The 24,157-nt window shown below is 39.3% G+C and overlaps 3 protein-coding genes across 6 annotated transcripts in view; 2 read left to right on the forward strand and 1 right to left on the reverse strand.

Moving 5' to 3' along the window:
- susd6 (sushi domain containing 6) overlaps positions 1-1,805 on the reverse strand; it is a 34,017-nt gene extending 32,212 nt beyond the window's left edge. The window contains exon 1 of the mRNA XM_085247520.1: positions 1,551-1,805. The gene's annotated coding sequence lies outside the window, so the exon portion shown is untranslated. The remainder of the gene's footprint in view (positions 1-1,550) is intronic.
- LOC146558141 (acyl-coenzyme A thioesterase 1-like) lies at positions 1,088-9,155 on the forward strand. 4 transcript variants are annotated; one of them, XM_085247518.1, is made up of 4 exons: positions 1,088-1,191; positions 5,978-6,493; positions 6,564-6,766; positions 7,618-9,155. In XM_085247518.1, the coding sequence occupies exons 2-4, from the start codon at positions 6,037-6,039 to the stop codon at positions 8,203-8,205; spliced, it is 1,248 nt and encodes a 415-aa protein (XP_085103644.1). In that variant the 5' UTR covers positions 1,088-1,191; positions 5,978-6,036; the 3' UTR covers positions 8,206-9,155. The 4 variants fall into 4 exon arrangements, with proteins under 4 accessions (XP_085103644.1, XP_085103642.1, XP_085103643.1 ...); XM_085247516.1 differs by lacking the exon at positions 1,088-1,191 and adding an exon at positions 4,866-4,966; XM_085247517.1 differs by lacking the exon at positions 1,088-1,191 and adding an exon at positions 4,936-4,988.
- Positions 9,156-9,591: 436 nt separating this feature from the next.
- On the forward strand, positions 9,592-23,614 carry gpr176 (G protein-coupled receptor 176). Its single transcript, XM_085247515.1, has 3 exons — positions 9,592-10,800; positions 17,111-17,363; positions 21,415-23,614. The coding sequence occupies exons 1-3, from the start codon at positions 10,569-10,571 to the stop codon at positions 22,652-22,654; spliced, it is 1,725 nt and encodes a 574-aa protein (XP_085103641.1). The 5' UTR covers positions 9,592-10,568; the 3' UTR covers positions 22,655-23,614.
- Positions 23,615-24,157: the final 543 nt, after the last annotated feature.

Below are 24,157 nucleotides of genomic sequence, written 5' to 3' on the forward strand. Positions count from 1 at the left end.
TTAGTGAATGTATTGAAGTCTTTTCACATAAAACATGAGCTGACAGCAGATGGAAGCTGTAAGCTGGATTTCTAAAGAGCAAACCGAGCGAGGGATGGGCACAAACAACTTACTGTTGAACCTTGACCTGCTCAATAAAGTAGCCAGTAGGCAGGAAAGTGCTATTCACAGCATGTTGTACACATGTTAGAGTAAATCATTTAACTAGCGTGATAAAAATGTTTTGCACATAACTGAAACATATTAATAAAAAACAAAATCTTTTGAAAAAGACAAAAACTTTGGTGCATGTTTAAAAAGTCTGGGATGTCTACATGATATGAAATGCTGTATTTCTATTAAAACAAAAATAGAAAGGTAAAAATGATTACAAAATATGATAACTGGGCTGAAAATCGGAGCTTAAATAAAGGGCTACTGTATACGGTATATGTTATGAAACGACCAAAACAATAAGAAGGTGGCGCACAGAGATCGGATCAAAACATTTCTCAGCCTTGTATTATCAAGAGACCACAATAGGAAATTGAACCTGAATACTTCCCAGACTCTGATCTTCGGTATAAACACAACAGTTCACATCTGAACTTCCCTGCTCTCCGCTTTGGGTCAAGTGTCACATCTTACCCTTTCCCTAGTAACAGGAAACGACTCAAAAAAAAAGTTTTACTGGAACAAAAGCGTGGGGTGGGAAACTGCACTGCTGGGAATGAGAGACCCCCCCAGCGCAAACACACACACACACACACACACACACACACACACACACACACACACAAATAATAGCTCAAAGATGCATCTCTGCAACTGTATCAAATGTGGTCAGCTGGCTCTTTTTAGCAGTCCTACGGCAGTCACACGCTTCAACACGTGCAACTGTACAGTGAGGTATTTAAACAAAGAGTGTGGTGGGCTGCCAATGCCACGGGAACAAAAAAAAAAAGCTGAATAAAAAGAGAAAACAACACGATTCAAACAAGCAATACACCTGGATGTACCCGGTTCTTCACCGACTCAGCCTCTTATGTATGCACCATAAACAACACAATACAAGCAGACTTCTTGCTTCCTCGTTCCTTTTTTTGTTCACATGACCAGCTGTAACGTTGTTACAGTGGGTAACTGTTAGACGGGACTCACCAGCTACCACAGACAATTTGCTCTTTGTTTCACTGTATCTGACAAGTCAAGGTGAGATATTTCCACAGATTCAAACTTATATCCAAGAGACCGTCAGAGAAAAAAAAATATGACATTTAGCCAAACAGTAACTACGTTTATCATACGCTAGCTTAGTTTAATAATCGACCTCGTTTGTTAAACAAAAATAAAAGGAAAAAGATCAAACTAATTACTTACACTAACGAGTTAGTAAGCGTGACCCTAAGATTGGTTACGCTTTTCCTGGTTATTATTATAATTATTATGTAATGACCAAATACTGACGGGCAGAGAGAGACAGAAAGAAAGACAGAGACAGAAGAGAGAAGACCAAGAGCTCTCGTGTGGCCTGTGTGTGCTTAGCTGGCGAAAATACGTTCAAGACTCACCAACGTAAAGGTTACCAGCGGCGGCGAGCCCTCCTCTCTTACATTCACATTCGAGGCATTAAGGACTGTATAAATGGAGACGCTCGGACCTGAGTATAGAAATATAAAAATACGACGTCCTCGGCGTCAAGTTCCGTCAGTGCCGCTCCGCTCGTCCCCTGTCCTCGACTCAGCCAGCTCTTTATTTTAGGTGAGCGGAAACACTCGCTGTGAGAACTCTACGGGGCTGACTCGCTCTCGCGCGGTGTCCATGGCTACCTCTGTAAAAAAAAAGGGCGGATCCATGGGTTGTCAAGTCACTGGGCTGGATTTCAAAATAAAAGCGCAGAGTTTTGGTGAGGGGAAACAAAAGAATCACTAAAAAAAGAATCAAACAAAAGGACAATAAAAATGCAAATGCTTAACTGTATGCTACAGTTGCATGTAGTTTTTATAAAGTCGTATGAGTATGCTCGCCAACAGATTTGGGTTAATAAATATCTGATATCCCGAGATATCAGCTTCAAGAGATAAAAAGCCAAATATTATCAGAGAATTAGTAATAATCGAAAATAATATTCACCTGTTTATCAGTTATGCTTTATGAGATGACAGTAAAATACTGTAAAAATGACTGTAAAGATTTTTCATTTTGTTAACATTCTACAATATATCTAGTATATAATATCTAATTTTATAACATACTATTTGTCAATTAACATTTAACGTTATTACATGAATTAGGGAAGAATGGAATAATGTGATGTTCCTGTGTTTCCACAGAATCTAAAATGCTAAGAATAGAAAAGAATAGTCCAGAGGGGTTGTGGACATGTTAATAGATTCTTTATTTGTGTGCGCCTTGCATTTTTCATGTTTGAATTATTATACTTTTTTCATGCATAGGTGTTTTTTAATTTATTTGTTAATTTAAAGGTTTGCTCTTTCTGATGATCTCTTTAACAGAATGCTAGTGCCTGTCTGTCTCCCCTTTACTGAGGTTAATATACTCTATATACATCAACCATGCTTTAAAAACAAATACATTCTGGACATTACCATTATATCACAGGTAAAGTGTGAGATTATGTAAATGTATTAGTATTTGAATTATCTCCCAGGGTTTATATCTAATGAATAATTTTCCCGATGATTTCTGCAGGGGCAACCAACAATGCCTTGGTTGGTGCCTCTGTGAGTGTGTCATTAGATCTTTTGATGTGATTTTTTTTATTGGTTTTGATGCTACAGTGAAAGAACATCCCAGTGTGTATTAACTCAGATGGCTGGTTCTTAAACTGAGGAGGCAATGCATAAATAGACACATGATCTAAATGTCTGCCTTTATGCAATATGCCTGTAGAAGAAGGCAGGAAACGAGTGGGAAAATTTTTGCTTTCATTCGCTTAGAGGAGAAATGTGAGATCTTTGAGATTTCTCATTATAGCTAAATGCAGTTTACACATCACTGTAACGTCACTCAGCTCTGCAGATCATGAAGTTTTACTGCAAATATGGATGAAAGAGGGTAGTCACTCCTTTTAAACCCCTTATGTTACTAGAGCTTACCATAAGAAAGTTGATCAATTGCTTGCAAACATCACTGCCGATAGATCAAAAAACATTTAACCAATTCTGTCATCCACTTTTAAAGAATGGTTGTCCTAAAGAGAAAAAAAAATGAAATACCGATAAAGAAGTCATGGAAACCAAATAAGGTCTCACTGAGTGATTTTAAATTGGATGATATTAACCAGAATTATCTTTAATGTGAGTTTAATTTCATCCCTATCATACAGTAATCTCTCTTATCCTCTTAAATCCATTCGAGTCACGTGAATAATTTCCTTTTAAATCCCTCAGAGTCCAATAAGAGATCACTAATTTTGACGACTGTTTAATGTTTTGCCAACGTGTTGTGTCTGCATAGCTTTTAAAACACATTTTTAAAATTTACCCTTTCCAGTTTTGCTTAAATTTGGATGCCGTCCTAATCCCTACTCACACCTTTGTCATGTTTTAATTTCCCCTCTTTCCATAAAAGTTTCCTTTCTCTTCTCCTCTCCCTGAGAAGAAATCTCCCTGATAACAGAGGCCCAAGTAAAGGTCAGCCAGTTATAGGATTATGTTAAGACTCCAGTTTGACACCTAGACATGCCACTGAGTCTTGTAAAGAAACTCATACCCAGTAGAGAAACAAGAAGCGGGACACCCACTGTCCAACCGCTTTGTTCATAAAAATTTAAATGTATGCACTAAGGTGGTTTAACAACTAATATCTCTCGCTCTACATTGAAATACATTAGATAAGTAAATGAGATATGACTTATCATGTTCTGTTCTGGATTTGTGTTCACACAGATAAGACTGGGGCATGCTCTGGATGCAAATGTCTATTCTGTGTTAAGATATATGTATATATAAAAAGTGCTAGTCTTCTACAGAAGACCCAGGCTATATGTAAAGTAGCCTGTATTATCTTTGAGTGAGACTGTGCATTAGAAGTCTGTACTAGTGCTGACATCTAGTGGCTCCATCGACTACTTACCTACATGTATAGGTATTTTACTTCATGATATTTGCTGAAAAAAAAGAAAGATCTCCGTATAAATTACTTTATCATTAGAAATGTGTTAATTTACACTCATTTACATTCTAGTGTCGTGATAAAAATGGATGATTACTGGTATTTAGTTATATAAATGAGTTGCCCCATAATCTGTCAAGGAAATCTCAGACATATTTCTCATGAATGATTTTAAAGTGTAAGTATGTATCTTTTATTTATCCATATAAAAACAGGAACTGACATTAAAACTGTATGTGAATGTGAACGTCTATGTGAATGAATGTGCAGCAAAAATTGCGACAAATTTAACATACATTTTCTGTAAGGATATTTTAAGTAGCCAAAAATGATTGAACTGATTATACTGTAGAAAACTGAGTAGGTACAATAACGTAGACTCATGAACACACTTGCAAAACAGGCAATTTTGTTATTTTTATATAAACCCTTTGTAATTCCAGTTGACTACAGGTTACCAACATAAGCAAATACATTAGGCATAAAATCGTATAGAAACATTAGAAATCACGCGCAGACGATCGCTTTTTGACAGATCACCTGGTTCAAAATATTATGGACGGTTACATTGCGGATGGTGGGGGTGGTGGTGATAACAATTCTTCTCAAACTGTCATGAAATAAAAATGTCTCTCACTTTTGACATTTTGAAAGGCATATTTAGAAAACCAGGGTAAAAAAGAGTGTTACACTAACGCAATACAAACACGACAAAGCTACAGGTGATCTTAAATCGTACCCCCGACGCCCCCGTTTTTATAAGTGGCTGCTTCCGCTTGCTTTCTACTTGGACAGTGCTACTTCCGTTATTAGCGTCGATTTTGTACATTAAAGCTTCAAGGTTGGACAGGTACGGTCAGACTGGAGAGGGGGTGTGTTAATTCTGATATTAATATAAACATTTTGACCTGGTTTTAGCCTGTTGGTTGCCCACAACTATAGCTAGCCCAAACAATGAAAGCAACTCAAGTTAGCTTGTTTGTGTTTTCTACCCTTGTTGTTTTGTCAACCGGAGAAAACGAAAGAATTTCTTGACCTTTCACCCAGTTAAACATTACTGTGTGACGCCGTGTGGCTGCTCAATCTCAGCGTGACACCAGCCTTTCCCATCAACTGATGACCATCAAACCATTTCTTACTTAAACACTTTAGCTAGAAAGTGTGACAGACCATAGTGTCCCCTGATAACTGTGCCAATGTGACTCGTCACTCTCTTATTGTGCGTAAAAGGTTAATTTTAATAATAACGTGTACATTATAGTGTTCATTTGGTTACTTTCACTTAAATTTATCCATTTTATTCTTAAATTTCATTTGTGGTCTTGTGTCAATGCCGTCATTCTAATGTACAAGGCTCACCAACAAGGCTGGAGAGAACACATCCTACAATACCCCACGTATTCTCCAAATTCTATACCGGGTATATTGCTATTTTAATTTACATATATATGAAAAGCAAGTGTACAGATAATCATAAGTTTAGTAGTTATATCTACATTTGTTGTTTTTCCAATTTAACTTCACAGCTTCGGTCCTTGTTTGGTTGTTGTAGTCAATCTCCAAAATAAATTATCTAAACTGGAGCAATGGCTATGTTCAAGGCCTCTTGCTGAATACAGACTGTCTTTTATCTTCCACCTAGGCACCATGCATAGGCTGCTTAAATGCAAAATGAGATTTGTGATATATCTCATGAGCCCAGTTAGGTTTCGTATTGTGGTATAAATAGTTTTTCTTAAAATGTATCTCTTTTTTTTTGTTGTTTTGTGAATATTTCTATTGTAAATGATGATGTTAACCCATAAAAGTGATTTCTAGGTGAAAGCAGTTACATTGACTTAATTCTCAATTGCCTTGACAGGTGCAGTGACACGATTCCAGGCTACAGTGAAACAACCGTTCCCATCTTAAACAGCTGAAATGGTGCAATCACAGATCCGCTTGAAAATTCTCCCTAGTGTTCGCAGCTTCTTTGACAAGATGGTGCGGGTAAAAGTAGAGGGACTCACTCCTCACAAACCAGTGGAGCTGAGGTCCAGACTGGTTGATGACAAAGGTGTCACTTTCAAAGCCTCTGCCCTGTACAAAGCAGATGAAAGTGGTCAGGTGGATGTCTTCCGCACACCCTCTCTGGGTGGTAGTTACACCGGCGTGGAGCCCATGGGTTTGTTTTGGGCCCTGGCACCAGACGCACCACACACTAAACTCATGAAGAAGGATGTGCTCAGCCCAACACGCGTGGCCCTGGAGGCTCTTAATGGAGAGACTGGCGAGGTTTTAGCATCTGAATCTAATGAGAGAGGATACATGATTGAGGGGATGAAGAGAATACCTTTACAAGAGGGCAGAATACGAGGTGTCCTCTTCATACCACCAGGTTAGTAGGATTTTAACAAATTATTCACAAAATTAGGTATCAAGTCAACATTAACTGTCCCCCCCTTTAGGAAATGGCCCATTCCCAGGAATTGTAGATTTGTACACTTTTGGTGGAGGTCTCACTGAACCCAGATCCAGCCTCTTGGCAAGTAAAGGCTTTGTTGTTCTGGCACTGGCTTATTTTCGTTACCAGGATCTCCCAAAAAACCCTAAAAACCTGGATTTGGAATATTTCGAGGAGGCGGTCACATATCTGAGGAAGCGGCAAGAGGTTAGTATTGAAGAGCAAACAGCAAAGGACATATTTATTAGAAGTAATTCAATGTTATGCATCTTATGTATGTGAAGGTTGTGAAAATATTGCTCAAACATCTGCATTTGAAGTGGATTTGAGATAGAGGCCTATATTTGTGTCTAGTGTGTCAATGTTGCCACCTGCTGGCTTTTCTTCTGATATCACCATCATGGATTAATGATGAAACCTCTATATTTCTTAAGTCTTAAAATATTACAAGCTTTTTGTCATTTTTTCTTTAGTTGAAATAGTTAATTGGCCATAAGTAATTTTGATTTTGGAGGTTTACAGCAAGGTGTAATGATCTGTGGTAGTAATAGTTCGATAACATTACAAAATGTTTAGGGGTTCAAAAGTAATTGAGTAGAAACACACAAAGACAAGCAAAATTTAGTTTTATATTTTAAAGAAAGTATTTGTCAGACATGGAAACAACAGCAAACACTTTGTTAGTCCTAGTGAGCATACAACACCCTGTTCTCATATTTCTTGAACTAAAATTAGTCGATTGACTTGTGCAGCTAAGGATAATCTCCCTCTTTGGTCACATTGGATATAAATAACAAGGTTGTTGTCCTCTACTGCACAATTAAATGTCTCTCAGTCATTGCAGAACTCCCAGCATCTTGAACGGATAACAATATGAGCTGCTCCCTTTTCTCCTCTTTTCGCATATCTTTCTTTTTTGAAGTAAACCCATTCTAACTGAAGCTGAGCCTAAAGAACAAAGAAATGCTAGTGTCCATCAATTTGTGATCTGCACTGTATTAGCAGATGTGCACCTGTTACTTTAAAAAATGTAACTAACATAAAACCTCTTGATTCAGGTGAAAGGTCCTGGGATTGGCGTCATATCAATCTCTCATAGTGGTGCCTTGGCTTTGAGCATGTCATCTTTTCTCTCTGGGATCTCAGCGACTGTCTGTATTAATGCCTGTAATGCAAACACTGTGCTTCCTTTACACTACAAAGACATTGTATTCCCGCCACTGCCCCCTGTCATGGAGAATGTGAAATTCACAGAGTCTGGGCTTGTAGATATACGTGACGCCTTACCAGACCCCACCAAGGGCAAGAACAGGGCGTCTTTGATTCCAATTGAACGAGCCACCTGCCATTTCCTGTTTGCTGCTTCTGAAGATGACCACAACTGGAACAGCACGTTTTTTGCCAGTCAGGCTGCTGAAATTTTGAAAAAGCATGGCAAAAAATCCTACGAGGTTGTTACTTATCCAAAAGCTGGTCACTTTCTGGATGTGCCGTACATGCCTTATTGTTCATCTGGCTTTCATCCAGCTGTAGGGAGTGTTGTGGTGTTTGGTGGGGAGCCAAAAGCCCACTCTGAGGCTCAGCTGGACCTGTGGGAAAGAGTCCAGGAGTTCTTCAAGACCCACTTGGGCAACAAGAGCACTTGATACTGTATTAATCCATCGAGCATCTCTGAATGGTTGTTCTTAGAAATGGTTACCAGTGCCTGTATTTTCTAATTAGTAAAATTGTGAGAACTCCATTAACCGTCTAGTGTTCTGCATCGGAAACACTCCAACAATCGTTTGGTTTCAGATGAGTTTTTTTCAGTAGGACACGGGCTTGTAGCAAAAAATCGTCTATAGTAAAAAGAATCTGAGATTTTGTCTTGTCATGGGAAGGAAATGTAAAGGGACTGCACATAAAGAGCACTACAGAGTTTTGTTGGGGTAGGGTGTTGAATTTAGTGTCATCCCCACTTCTTGATGCAGACTCAAGGTCTGAGTAGTGGTCTACGTCATAAGCCACAGCCATCAGCTCAAACTTGATTGTTTTGTTGAAGTATCTCACAAAAGTAGAAGACACTTGGACTTTTCCTGCAGTTACTTGACAAAATGTCTACCTATAAAATAACCTACATATGATAACTTCTCCACTGACATGATGTTGGTACAGAACCAGTTCTGCTTTTGTGCTATTTGTAACTTATTTAGTGTTTAATGTTGTATAGCAAAAAAAAAAAAAAAAAAAAAAAGGGGGGGGGGGGGGTAAATATGTGGTGCTGGTGCCAGATTTTTGGGCATCTGAACTGGTGAAAATGCATGGAGCAGTTTGTAACTTCAGCTTGAGTGGAAAACTATCAAAATGTTATGGAATCACCTACTGAAAACCAATAGTTAAGCTTCTTTAATCTTGTTTTATCTTTCTGGCACTTATCTAGCAGTATTTGATATTTAAATTGTATAGGGACTGGAATAATTCTGTATTTTAAGAAAGCTGAAAAAAGTGATCTTTGTAAAAAATATTTGATGTTTGCCCAAAAAATGAAAGAAATTTGTTGTCATGTACAATATAACCTATAATAAAGCAAAAGCAAATATGTAAATACTATTATAAATCCTGCTGTGCTGGTTTTATTTCCATGCCTGTTTCAAGAATGTGTATATACTGTGATGATCTGAGCAAGGATCCGAGAGTACACTGCACCAGAGAAGGGAGTCTTATTCGAAAGCTGGGAAAAACATACAGACATATGTCCCTCACTGATATTTTGATCACATGAAAATGTGGATTTTCTGTGTAATAGGATGTCATCTTATTTAACAAACAGGAAAACATGGAGTGTATTTAAATGGCACTAATTCTACATTTAAACATTTTTTTCATGGTATTTTCCAAAAGAAAGTCCATTATTAATTAAAATGCTAAGTGATCCATGAAATGTCCTCTGGTACGGGGTTATTTTTGGTATTTTCAGCAACCATGAGAGGAATGTCGCAAGCTCCCATGAGAGTACAGACTGACCAAGACAACAGGGTCAGTGTGAAAAGAGAGTGAAGTTAAACCTACCCTTGTTTTTGAATTTTAATCCTTAATCCCGCCTTTTGACCAATATAAAGGTTTATAAAGTGCTTAGAAACACGACTTTTAAGGTGAAGTAATGTAATGAAGTATTTCCTTAAAGTATTTTTTTTTTTTGTGATTTAACAGCCTATTAGGAATGTAGCCATCCGTTACCTTTATTTCTCGGTATCAGCCAGGCTCCTCTTCCTCCATGCTGCTTGTCATTCATAAGATTAAGTGGAGTTTCTCGGTGCTACATGAAGAGGAGGGCTCTCCTCTTCAGTCTTGCACCTCACGTTGTTAAATATTCAGTTGCAGGCTCCCCGCACCATCCAGTCTACCAATAAACGGCCTCTGACAGTGCGATTGGCAGCGGCAGCAGGAGTAACAGTCTGTCAGCCACACATATTTTTATTTATTTATTTTTTTCTGGACGGCGAGGGGTGATGGTGCTGTGTTCTCGGTGCTGCAGGCGTCGTTCCCGGAATGGACACTTCGCAAACCGGTGTGGTTTTAGGTGCACTGGGCGTCAGATAGTCCAGCATCCATCCAGCCACACTGCGCACGGATTTCAGTGACCGATTTCTGCCGTGCATCCGCATTACTGGGGAAATATGGGGCATACAGCGTAGGCTTTCCATCTCCCCGTGCTTTGATACAGACTGGGATTATTTTAACATGTATTTTCCTCCCCAATTTATCAGACATAATTACTGACAAAAGACCATCTCATTGCTGGCAGAGGAACGCATTTCCTGCCTGTGTCCGCGTTAAATCTTCATGGAGATCTCCCGTGCAACATAAGATGTGATATGTCGATTATCCCCCTTTTTACTATAAAAAAAAGCAGGTCAGAAATGCCCCTTTACTCTTGGCTGTTGACTCTTTGTGAGCTTTCTTGAAAAACAAACAAACAAACAAACATCAACAACAGAAAGGCATATTTAGGATCTCGGCGTGAATCGACATGGATAGTGCAGGGAGCCGGGCAGCGATGGTGGGGGACGGTGCAGTCAATTTCACAGCAGCCCACCTCTGGCTGGATCTACTGAACGCCTCGAGCCCATCGACCCGGTGGGACAGCAGCCCGCCTGCCGAGGGCACCGGGCTGGACGAGCGGCAGCGACTCGTGCGAGAGCAAGCCTACCGGGACTTCACCACCACCGTTCAGGTTTTCATCCTCCTAGGTTCGCTGATCGGTAAGTCCGCTCAGTACTCCCACACATTCAATGCAAACTCAGTAGGGAATCATAAACATATTAAAAACCCAGCCTCGTTTATGTATTTACTTATTCATTTCTGCTAAATTTAGATTAAACAGCTGCACAGTTTTTGAACTACAGGGCACTGCTTTTCAAATACAATTGAAAACAGTGAGACTCTAAGATTTGTGTAGGGGATCTTCCTGTGCGGACAACCTGTGTCCCAGTAGAATGTATTTGAAATATCTGAGACTTTTTCCAGCGTTTATCAGTCAGCCAATCAATCATCTTCTGGTCAGTATAGTAAACTAGTATCTTCGACTAAAAGAAAAGTCAAACGACGACTAAAAAGTAAAGGATAAGAAAAGCATGACAGAAATGAGTGCGTAGGCCAGTTTATTAGAAACAAACAAAACTGCTACAAGGGTACATTTTTATTATTTTTAATCTAATATCCCGTTAAAACCACCAGCAGCTGCCAAATGTAAACAACCCACAGCCCATGTCACCTGCTTACTCTGCTTACCTCTCAGCCCCCTGCAGTCATGTATAAGTTTGATCAAGGTGCTAAAACCATTCAAATAACACTAAACCAGTCACACACATAACTCCTGATTTTCTGGTTTGACGTGGATGCATTCCATTTAAAATAAGCAGAAATACTTTGGCAAAATTTGCTGTATATTTAAGTCAGCAAAGAAGATTTTTATTGTTTTTTTCCACCAGAAAACTGATAAATAGTAGCAGTAACTTACATGTTTTAAACTTCCTTAGAGTTGAATATGTGTTGACTAGACATCAGTGATGATGATGGTGGTATAAGTGTGGAAGGAGCTGTGTAGAATGATCTACTGCTCTTGCACACTCCTGGCTTTGACATCCCGTCTCCATCATATAGATCGCCAGAAGCATAATTAACCCGCTTCTAATGATTGCTACAAATAAATGTGTTATTTGTCACAAATGTTTTTGTGTTGCCCTCTCTGCCCTGCTACAGAAACACACACAGCCTTAGTGTTGTATGGAAACATATGGGCTCAGTGAGAAGCAGGAGCACAGCTCACCATGATGAAATATTGTGCAACTGATACAAAACGGACAAAAAAAACACGTCCAAATGACTTGCTTTGATCCAGTGCCACCTCCTGCTGCTCAGTGCAATGCGCAGAGTCAGAGAAGCGTGCCCTGACTAGCTGTAAAAATTGCCCTCTGCCAGCATGGCTCAAAATGCCTTTTTGTTTCTCTCTGCATGCTCTACGTGTCGCAGGGAATACATACACCAATGAACCAAACCCACTTCCAGGAAGGTGAATAGCATAAATTCTCTAACGTCAATACAACAGGGCACCTTTGTGTGGTCACTAAGATTCTTGGAGACATATTAATGACAGCTATAAGACAATGAGTGATAAAATACAAACAGACTGTGTGTGCCATAACAGTAATGGGTTCCCCTTTGCTAATGAAATAATCACAATAATCACAGTAATAATTATTACTGGAAAAAATAAAGATAATTAGCATCAGATATCTGAATCAATTTCAGGACCAGTCAGAAACTGAACACTTCATCAGTGGGCACCTTTAAATACATGCATTATATTACCTGCAGCATAAAATGATGAGTGTTAAAATGATGATGGTTCCACGGGGCTGTCTTTTGAAGTTGAGTCCCCTAAAAAAGTGTCTGTGGTCAATTCTCAAGCTACTTTTAATGATTTCAAAAAAGGCTTTGATTGTATGATAAAAGCCTAGCTGCATCATATTTATATTCAGACATCACTTATTATCATAGATGAGCAGGATATGCTGGTTCCATTATGTAGGCACTTTGTTGTCTCTATGGGGGTTTTAGTGCCCAAAAGAAAACCTGCATCACTGGCTGAAAGGGAAAAAAAAAACATGCAATTTTTATGGGGAGATGTCTGTTTTGGAGGCATCTGTGTCATTAACAACTTGTGCACATCAATACAAATCGTTGAAGGATTCATGTTTATTACCTGAGGCATTTGACATGGAAAAGATAAAAGTAACTGCCTTCTGTATCTGCTTATGACTTCTTCTCTTATGGCACACAGAGATGTGCGAAGGTGAAGGAAATTAAATGTTGCACAAACTGCAAATTTGTTGAAAAGCCTCAATGTGGTAACATCCAGAGCACATTAAATTCTCAGTGATGCAGATTGTTTTCACTTAGTTTGTGCACTTTGTATCGGTATTAACTCGCTGAATCATCCACCTTCTGGTCTGAAATACTCAAACTCGAGAAGAATGACATTTTTTTTTTTAAATTTAAAAGATTTTTTTTTAACACACATTGTAGATGTGTGCAACAAAACAACACTAATAAGACTAATAAATTATAACTGTAGGATCTGCTTTGAAGCTTTGAATGACATTCAGCTATAATGCATGAATGTGGAGCATTTGAACCCATGGAAATGGATATGTAAGAAGGGTTTTTCTATCACAAATTAGGCCAACGAACAGTCTCTCTAGTGGGAAAAAAACCCTGCTATCTAAATTTGAAGGTTTGTTTTCCAGCACAAGTAATTAACGATAGAAATTCCTCTGCTTCTTTTAAGGTTCCCTCCCCTTCATCTTTTGCTTTATGTTTTGAAATGTAGGGATCCTTGGCTTAACATCAAGCTGGTTTGCTGATTAATGGGTCTGAAAAGCCACAGTGTGCTGTAAAATGCTGTTTTGGGAGTTGACTGACATATAGCCATATAGTGGTTTCAGCAAAAGTACTTTGCTGAGTACTTTGGCAGGTGTTAAATATCCCATTTAATTCCTCAATGTTCCCACCTGGATACACGTGTGTCCAGATAGGAAGTGTGTAGCTTGCCAGAGAATCATGGGCACTTGTTGGTGGGTGTGCTGAAAGGCGTTAGAAGTTGGGGAGTTATTTTTACACCACTTAACCACTGCATTTGTAACGCTCTACATTATCATCTTTAAGTTGTGTAGAGACACAATCTTCTCAAATGTGACTGTAGTCTCATTCTGATTTTGTCACGTTTCAGAAATGTTTCTGTAACACTTGTTCTGTTTTCAGATTTGGATCAGGAGGGCATTTCTGTCTCATACCTTTAAGGATAACCGCTTAAACCCTGGTAGGAGGGGAAAGTGCTAAAACATGCCAAACATGCCTAATACCTCCAAAGTTGACCAGTTAGGAAATCTTGTTTGTTTACACCATAAATAAAGAGGAAACTAGTTTGATGCAGTCATTTCATTGCAGAAACAGACGTAGATAGGCCCCATTAGAAAGCTGTAACTCTTCCTAAAATATAAACTAAACTGAAGTAAAGAGAGAGGCATCAGCAGGAAATGCCCCCCCCCCCCCCCCCCCCTCAATGCACAGATGTGCGAGCCATTCCAGTTTTCTCATCTAACTCTCCTAGAAAGGGAGAATAGATTCCTCAAAATTTAGATTTTTTTTAATGTATAACATTTGCTGCCATAATTATGCAGTTTCACTGATAAGGCAAAGATTTGAGTTTTACTGCAAATCTCATTAATGTGTCACAGTGTGCATGGCACTGGCTGACTTTGCCAACAGTTGTATTAAGGTCTGTGGGGAATTATGTGGCTGACTAGCTCTGCGGTTACTGCACCTAAATGAGCCTGTCACTAAAACTAGGTTAATTATAAATCACCAGGATGTAAGTAAAAAACTGTTAAGTATACTTAGTATGTCGAACAGCACATGTTAGACATCAATAGGAAAATGATCCAGCTCAAATTGAAGCAGACCACGTTGCTGCTACCACTAGTTAGGGTGCCATTTGTTAAGCGGGCAAAATAATCATCCGTACTGTTTGCGCTCTCTCGCTATTGGCTGCTCTGACTATGGTTACCAAGGTGTTCCTCAAATGCCCAGCGAGCATTCTGGGCTCAAAAGTACAAGGTGATGTTGTTTTTCCAGACAATACAAGTCCTGAAAAAACAAAAAATAAAACGATTTTTGTTTTTTGTCACAGCAGTTTTTTTTTTAATCTTTGGCAGCTACCAGTTTCTATGAGTATTTAACAGAGATTAAATTTGGTTTTTATTTTCTGTCTGAAATCTATAAGATAAAAATCAACTCTTGTATTTTGATTATTGAAATCTGCTTTGAACATCACATGGTAGCATGACTCTGGAAATGATCTGGACAAAAATATCTTAAGTAATAGTTTTATCGCCTTATAAATGTAGTATCACACTTTCTTCCTTTCTTTTCTTTTTTTTTTGAAAGACTGGGTATTAATTGCCTCACATTAGAGACCAAAGGTAGCAAGATAAAATGTCAACATACCGTATGAACAGACATTTGTAATAAACATTCTTTTTATGTAGTTTGCATTTGAAATAATTAATATTTGTGCTGATTTAATTATTCCACATTAGTCAGCCTAGCAGAATGTACTTTTACCAGGGTTTCCCCGAAATACCACGCCTATGTGCTATTCTGTATCACAGCATGTTAATCGAGTTCTGCATAGTTAAAGCACACCATGTCCTGTTGAAAACAGCTTCTTCCGCCTCCATTTGAAACCTCCTGAGGTACATAACAACAGAAATCAGGGATAAGTGGTTGTTATATACGACCTTGCTTTCATAGAAAAGGTCTTTTTTCTCTCTTTCATTTAGTTTTATAAACTATGGTTACTTTTCTATTCCCCCATCCACCTGACGATGAATGCGTTTTTCTTCTGACAAACTGAGACCTTTTATTTTAAAGCACAGGTCTCAGGAAAAACGTGAAACAGTTTCCTTCACTGCAGAACATCTTGCTCTCAGCCAGAGTGCAGCTAACACTCTGTGGGTAATTACTTTTGAAGGAGCTGAAATCACACAGGGTCCCGTGTGACCTGACATGAGTTAATGCAGTGCAAGAAGGAAAAAGTTCACCTTTTGAAACTTAATTACCAATCGTTACCACTTTGTCACTCCAAATTATGCAGAGAGAAATAGAAACATAAAAATGTCTCCTGTTGTCCTTTTTGATTTGGTTGCAGTTGCAGTTTCTTTTTAGTAAGTTCCAGCTTGCAGGCTATTAGATGTAAATGACTGGGAGGATGTCTTATGAGGGTGGACCAACTGTTTTTTTTTTTTGTTTTTTTCTTTTTATCCCTCTTTGAACCTGCTACAAGTGACATACAGCACGAATTTGTTATTGCTGATATAGATTTATTTCATTTGGCTATTTTTTATTTTATGCTTTAGCGGCACCTGCATCACTAATTTTGTCCTGTGCTCTGCCATCAAGTCTTTACAAGAAGGCGCTTACCTTTAAACAATTTTCATAATTTTTTCAAGAAATCCCCCAAAAATAAAAAGAAAAGAAAAGAAAAGAAAGAGCAAGTCTGGGGGCTGAAACTCCTTGAACTGTCACAGGGGAAGCCTTTTTGCAGTAAAATGGGGGTAAAAAGGGGTGTCCAGATGCAAATAATAACATTCAAATTGAACTTTCCCCCCCATTTTTTTTTGGACAAATTCATAAAGAGTTTGATTTTGATTTGAAGCAGTATTCTTGGTAGCGGATTCCTCGTCCTGCTGTGAGGCAGCTTCCAATCTAATGTGTAAAGACTTCCAGTTCACAGATGAGTTCATTGATGGCAAGTGTAAAACGGGCAGATTGAAAGTGACACATTTTCTTTCCTTTCGTACATCTGTCAGTTGGCTTAAATCTCAGTCCGAGAAGTACTTGCATTCCTTACATTGTTCAGTCGCAGTGTTTGTCTTGGATGGACGTCAGGAATAAGCAGCTGAGAAATCATTAATCTGTGCTATAGCAGATCAGTAAGATAAGTAAGCCTTCCTTCCTGTCAATGGGCAATTTAGTCTTCAAGCTAACCAGGTCTTTTCTTTGAGATCTATGGTGTGCCTGGTAAAAACTCATACCAGCACAACAAAAGGAAAGGGCTGCTTGTACCAGCGTTCAGGTTTCCAACCTTTATTTAAACTGAGTTAGACTTATGACAACACAGACTGTAGAATTCAAGTTTTTGTATGTGAACTGATAATATGACCATAATTCTACACTTTAACTCAAGATCAGAAAACCAAGTTGTGACCATATTTCACATTTGGTTGGATGCAGGATTGGTGACACCAAACCTTGGAGCTAACCTTTAAATGAATAAAATCTTCATTACATTTATTACAATGAGTGCGTATAAACAAAACTTGACTGGTTGGCAGAGATGCAGACTTATAGGAGTCGATAATTGTAGCTTCTACTGAGGGGTGCAGGTTAGTAGGCAAACTTAATCTCATTTTATTCTAAATCTTTAAACATCTTTCTTTCTCTCGACAGGTAATGCCACTGTGTTGTGGTGCACCTGCTGCACAAACGTCTTTAAAACAGTGACCAATCGATTCATCAAGAACCTGGCATGGTCTGGTATCTGTGCCGGCCTGGTGTGCATCCCCTTTGATGTGGCACTCGGAGCCAATCCTCGGTGCTGCTTGTGGCTTCACACGCTGGTGCTCTGCAAAGCTCTCAAGTTCCTCCACAAACTCTTCTGCTCTGTCACCGTTCTCAGCTTCAGCGCCATCGCATTGGACAGGTAAATGCAAAAACATGATACTTTTCAGTGTATACACAGAATTAAAGTAGATAGGGGGAGCATCATTTGTTTTCAGTCATCAAGTGTGGATTGTGCGTGAAATTACAAAACCCAAAGAGCACTCTATCCTTTCAGTAAAATGAGTGATGTGTTTATTTTTTCTCACTTCAGGTTTGTAGCCAGAATCACTGTGTTTAAATGATGCTTTTGAAAGACACTAACATGCACCTCCTACTCACCTCTCTGTATCTGGATGGACCGCTTGGGGCAAAAAAAGTGGGTCCTTTATATCAGCTCTCTGATCAGTTTGTCAATATGTTGCTTAGCATAGTCAACTCGGCTAATTCTCTTTCTTTAAACACCTGGAAATCCAACTCTGAAAGATTTTTTTAAAGCAGAAAAACATCTCTACACCTTCTTTTAACACCCTGTTAAGAGGAGGTGCAGGGTTGTGATTGGTGGAGCGTGTGTCCCAGGCCTCCCAGTACCACTTTGAATTTGCTGAATTTGTAAGTTTGCTCACTTACAACTAAATGAATAGTCTCATTTTATGGTAGTTTCTTTTTAATGGAGAAAAGAAAAACTACCAATCAAAAATCCAGAAAAAAACATTACACAAAGATTACAAATTGATTTTCATGTCACTGAGTGAAATAAGTATTTCATCCTCTAGCAAAACGCGCCTTAGTACTTGGTGGAGAAACACTTTTTTCCAAGCACAGTGGTAAGACACTTCTGGTAGTTGGTCACCAGGTTGACCCTCATCTCAGAGGGGATTTTGGCCCACTCCTTTTTACAGAAACTCTCCAACTCCTTTAGGTTTCTTGGCTGTCGCTTGACAACTCAAAGCTTCAGCGCTCTCCACAGATTTTTCTACAGGACTGAAGTCTGGAAACTGGTTAGGACTCTCTATGACCTTAATGTGCTTCTTCTTTAGCCACTCCTTTGTTAACCTGGGGTTAATGTTTGTAATTATCACGCTAGAAGACCCATTCACAGCTCATCTTCAGTGTTCTGGCTGAGGGAAGAAAATTCTCATTCAAAATGACTGTACATAGCCCTGTCCATTGGCAGTGTCCTCGATGCAGTGAAGTCATCTTGTACCCTTAGCACCTCCGTTCTTCACTGTGGGGATGATAGGGTGGTTTGGGGCATCCTCAGCATTTCTCCGCATCCCAACACGGCGGCTCGAGCTGATGCCAAAGAGCTCGATTTTGGTTTCACCTGACCCCAGGACTTTCTTCCAAGCCTTCTCTGAATCCTTTACATTACAGCGTAGTGTGTTACCAATGATGTTCTTGGTCCAAAATGCCTTGAGATCATTAACATGCTCGTCCTGTGTAGCTCACCCCATGAGGCATGATTTGGCTCCAGATAGGGGATGATTGATGGTCATTATATTTCTTCTAGTTCCAAATAATCATACCAACAGTTCTCACCTTCTCATAAAGCTTCTTGCCCATTCCAGTCTTGTGCAGGACTGCAATTGTGTCCCTGATGTCCTTTGACAGCTCGTTAGTGTTTCCCGTGGTGGTAGAGAGGTTGGAGTAGAAGAAATTGATTCTCTGGACAGGTGTGGTTTGTACACATAAATTGAGATCAGGAGTATTTGTCATTGTTTGAATAATTGAACACAATCTGTCTGCCACATTAGCACACAGACTCTGACTTGCTCGTAGGGGATGAAGTACTTATTTCACTCACTGATATGCAAATCAATTTTGAACCTTTATGTAATTTACTTTTCTGCATTTTTGTAAATGAGCAAACCTATAAAATCAACAGGTGATAATTTTAATTATTTCCCCACTTTATCTCAGCTGAAGTGTTTGAAGCATATTGTTTAACTAGTTTAATTTCATTTTCTTATGCTATACCCTTTAATTAACCTTTTGCTTTCATTAATTATTGCAAGTGGGTGCTGGTTATGTGTATAATATTTCCTAAAACTGTGACTATTTCCTGTTGTCCACTTTGTCCATAGTTGACCTTTCTCACAGATTGTTCCCAGCTGAGTCTCTCAACATTGTACAGAACTCATGTGTAAAAATGACTGTAGTTATTCAGTGGCTCTAATGTTTGCATTTTCTCCACACCAGTGTTGTTTTTGCTTAAAAAAAAGTCCAGTAAGAAAATAGAAAATTGGCATAGAAAACAGTGGGCAGCCCAAGTACAGATGCACAGACTTATACGAAATATAAAAAATATACTTATACAAGTATTGAGAAAACCTAAAAGAGTTCCTTTTTCAGAATCGTATACATGACTTATTATTATATGATATTTATCGAATCATGTTTTTATCTCTTTGCATGTTGCAGCTTAAGATAACACAGCTTCTGTATGTAATGCAGAAAAAAATAGCAAATATCATGAATAGACATGTTCAAAATGGAGCATAAAAGTGCACAGAAGCCACATTTTTATTAATATATAATATTAAAATATACCAGGGATAATATGGATGACTGCAGTAGTACGTGAATATCCTCTACCAACTTTATAGTGATTGCAGGGAGACTTTGTATTGTTGCAACCTCTTCCCAGCCCTCGTTTCACTGCTATAGAGATTATGTTGCCTCCATAGCAACTGGTACAGTCAGAATGATATCAAACCAATGAATTATTTATTCTCCAGGAGGGTAATCGAGGCTGTAGATATTCTGTACACAGGTTGGGACTGCAGTGTACATACACACGAACACACACAATCATACTGCAGCACAGACAAGATAGTCAAGGGACATCGTAGTAATGACTTTTTCATTTCGTTTATTCTCCTTATGAGTAAGGGAAAACAAAAGGATGTGAGGCAATCTGCATGCTATTATCTGCACTGCAGTTATCAAGAGATCACCCATATAATTTTAACCTCTGCAGAAGTTAATATACCATGGATAAATTAAAATTCTTTGATCTAAAAAGGGCTAAATGTTCATGATTGAATGTATCCAAAGTGGCCACTAAAAATGGCACAATTGGCTTTATTTTTAGATAACTGAGCTTTGTCCATTTCCTGTGGAATTTCCTGTTTTTCCTGTTTATAAAAATACCTCAAAATGGCTGTGACAAATAATAAGCCTATGTAATACAATAAATATGTGAAGAGGCTGCAGGATAAATTTAGTAACTACATAAAAAAACTCCCAGAAAACTGCACCTCTCACCTTTTTGTCTATTTGGAGCTTGTATAATGGATTCAATAATTTTATACCAGCACTACCTTTCTGCTAAAACCCCTTCAAGCTCATACGTCAGTATTTTTAACGTTTATTTTAAAATAATTTTCACATAAATCACCATAAGATGGATTTCTGTGAGCATTTTCAGTACGCCTGGACTCAGGTGACACTCTGGCTTAGGAAAAAGCTTTTTTTTCACAGTGTGAACATCACCAAAACTATGCCTCTATTGATTTGCTGCAAGCTTTAGGATGTAAAAAATTCTCCACTGGGGAAAGCGCCCAATTTGAATGTTATCAGACCATTTAATAACCATTATCAGCTGTTATCAGCCCTGTACCTATTGCTAATAGATGCTCTCCTCTACAATCAGGCTGAGAAGGCAGTTAGCTACTGTATTACAGATTACATAGGAGAGCTAAGTAACAAGTATAGCTTAGTAACAAGTGCTTAGAGTTGTGAGTGGTTTATTTATTTTGTTGAGCCAGAAGTCACAACTTTTTGGACGAGAGACTGCTAAATTAGCAGCTAACGCTAGTTGGCTTTGTCAGCAAGCTAGCTCCAAATAACTCAAAAGAAATTGCTTGTAAGAAATGTTCTAACACGAGGAACCTCAAACATGTAAGGCACTTGTGTAAAGTGGAATAAAGTCTTCCTCACAGCCTCATATGTGGATTCTTGCTTCTATTTTAGCCCGAAAACAGATTACTCATTACTTCTTCCATTCAGCAAGGCAAGAAAGCCTTCTCTGAATAAGCCTCTAGAAGGTGAAGTAGGAAACGCATAATGGACATTGAGTGGGTTTATCAAATATCAAATATCAAATACATGTTGTTAAGCATTGAATTACTTTGTCTTTCTGTCTGTAGATACTACTCAGTGTTGTACCCACTGGAGAGGAAAATCTCAGACGCAAGATCTCGAGATCTGGTCATCTATATCTGGGTCCATGCAACTGTGGTCAGCCTCCCCGTGTTTGCTGTGACCAATGTGACTGATGTGTACGTGACCTCATCCTGCTCAAATGACCCCGCCCGCTCGCTGAGTCACATGGTGTATGTGTTGATCTACAACATCACCACAGTGATCCTCCCCCTGGCTCTGGTCTTCCTTCTCATGCTTCTGATCCGCAGAGCACTAAGTGCCAGCCAGAAGAAGAAGGTGATCATCGCAGCTCTGCGAACTCCCCAGAACAGCATCTCTATCCCATACGTGTCCCAGAGGGAAGCCGAACTTCATGTAACTCTTCTGGCTGTGGTACTGGCTTTCTCAGCTTGCAGCGCGCCCTATGGGGCCTTAGTATTTTACCGCACTATTTTGGCAGATGCTAAAGAGCTGCCTGTCTCACTGTATCTCACAGCCCTCTGGCTTCCTAAGGTATCCTTGCTCACCAACCCACTTTTGTTTCTGACTGTTAACCGCTCAGCGCGTCACAGCTGTCTGGACCTGCTGGCCAGGATTCACAGACGTTACAGTCGCCGTAACGTGGTTAGCACTGGAGGTCTGGCTTCTTTAGGAGCAGATGGCGTGATTGGGGAGCCAGTAGGACTGGAGACTGCTGGTCGATCTGGAAGCCAGCTTCTAGAGATGTTTAACATTGGCCAACAGCAGATCTTCAGACCATCTGAAGAAGAAGAGGAGGAGGATGGGGAGAATGATGTGGAGCTCCCATCTCAAGGATCAGGAGAAGGCTCAGGGCCCAAAGATGACCAGAAAGGTGGGTCAAGAATGGGAAGCCTCAGAGGTGAAGTGATTAATAAAAAGGACTCTCTGCAGGGCACAGGAGGAGGGCTGGTTATCACCAAGGAGGTCCCTCCTTCAGTTATAGCCCCCCGGGCCTCTCCAGTCCATACATGCGCTTATGCCTCTTCATCACAAGTGGCACCTGCTACACCTACAGAAGCAGAGGACTCCCCACAGTTTGGTTTTGGACCTTTTGAGCTGCCACCTCAGTGGTTACCTGAGACCAGGAATAGCAAGAAGAGGCTACTGCCACCGCTGGGTAACACGCCTGAGGAGCTGATCCAGACCAAAGTGCCAAAGCAGAAGCCAGAACGCAGGATCAGCAGGAACAACAAGGTCAGCACAATTCCCACCGTGGATCCATGAACTGTACTGTTGGCCTCTGATCTGCAACACTGGAAAAATCAGAACTCCTTTGGGAGAAGACAATGATGTCTGCATGGTTTCTTCTGGTTCCTTCTTCTGATTTGCAGTTGTAGCTCTTGTAGAAGTTCAGGTTCGACATTTTACTGCAGAAAAGCAGGTTCCCTGAAGCACTGTATTTCCATTTGTGAATCAATTTGATATCAATATAATATTTCTAGTCTGACAAATATGTCCATTCCATCCAATTTCACAGCTCTTCGAGAGGTCCAGTTTTATAATTAAGGACTTCCACAATGACTCCATGATGAAGGAAAATAGATGCCTTCATAAATCTTTCTTTTTATTGGAGGTGACATCAGTAGTCAAACAACACTGTACAAATCCAATTATCTTGAGGGATGCACTGATAATGGATAATATATTTCCACAGCAAATAATCAAGCAACCATTATGGACCTGCTAACAAAACAGTTTTTAAAAATAGTTCTAATCTGATTGCACTGTGTATATGAACACATCTCAGTGTTGGTCTTTTCACTTAACGCATTGTGGGACTTTTCTTTTCTATGTTTGATTTACAGAAATGTTTTGGGTATTGTCTGCTGCCTTTGTTTTTTGTCAAATTCCACTTTCTGAACATTTCTAGTAATGTCTTAGATGTTGTCGTGATTTTCACTTTCGATGTCGATGGTTTTCATAAGATTAAAACACTGACGTAGAGTATGCAAATACATGTTTACAATGTGAAACAATCCGAGTTCAACTGTGTGTTCAGTCTTGGTTTCTGGAAGTGCATCACATATACTGAAATCTGCAGGTTCATGCACACTGGGGATCTTTTAGCGACCTTACATCAATCTTAATGATTTCTCACAGATTTCCTGAAAGTCAGTTGCTCAATTAAAATGTTGTATAATAAGTAGGAGCAGAGATACCAAGTGCACATTTTATATCATCTGACGCTCTGTAAAACATGTTTCCTTTTAAATATCTCTGATTGACACTTCTGGCTCTGTCTCCTTTGTGATGCAGAATTCATCAGTAAAAGCTTTGACCTGCACCTTTGGCTGAGGTAAACAGAGCTGGGCTACACTTCAAATATTTGTCAAGCCGTAACTCCCTTCGGGGCTACCCACAATTCCTTGTTATGTCCACAGAGGAGCTGAATCTATGCTGCATCCTACCCATGCTGTTATCAGGCGAATCGTTCACTCATGCTTGACTTGAAATAATATCCACCGGTGCTACTTAAAAGCAAGAGAGAGATGAGTAATAGCTTTATTCAAATACACTGGATGCAGCAGTGACTTTTTGAGCGGTCAGGCTGTGTGTGGTAGTTGCTGTAATAGATATAGTGGATAAACCGAGCAGAAAATGTTATTCAGTGTTGCCAGAAGGAGAAGATTATTGATTGTTTCCTAGAATATTGACTTGTATTTCCCACCCAAATTGATTCAAGGCTTATTCAAAGACCCTAACCTGATTCTCTTGCAATGATCAAGG

This window comes from Mchenga conophoros, linkage group LG15 (assembly GCF_057382185.1).
Source record: "Mchenga conophoros isolate Kocher_MC1m ecotype Shallow Benthic linkage group LG15, M_conophoros_male_GT1.1, whole genome shotgun sequence".
NCBI classification, from domain to species: Eukaryota; Metazoa; Chordata; class Actinopteri; order Cichliformes; family Cichlidae; genus Mchenga; species Mchenga conophoros.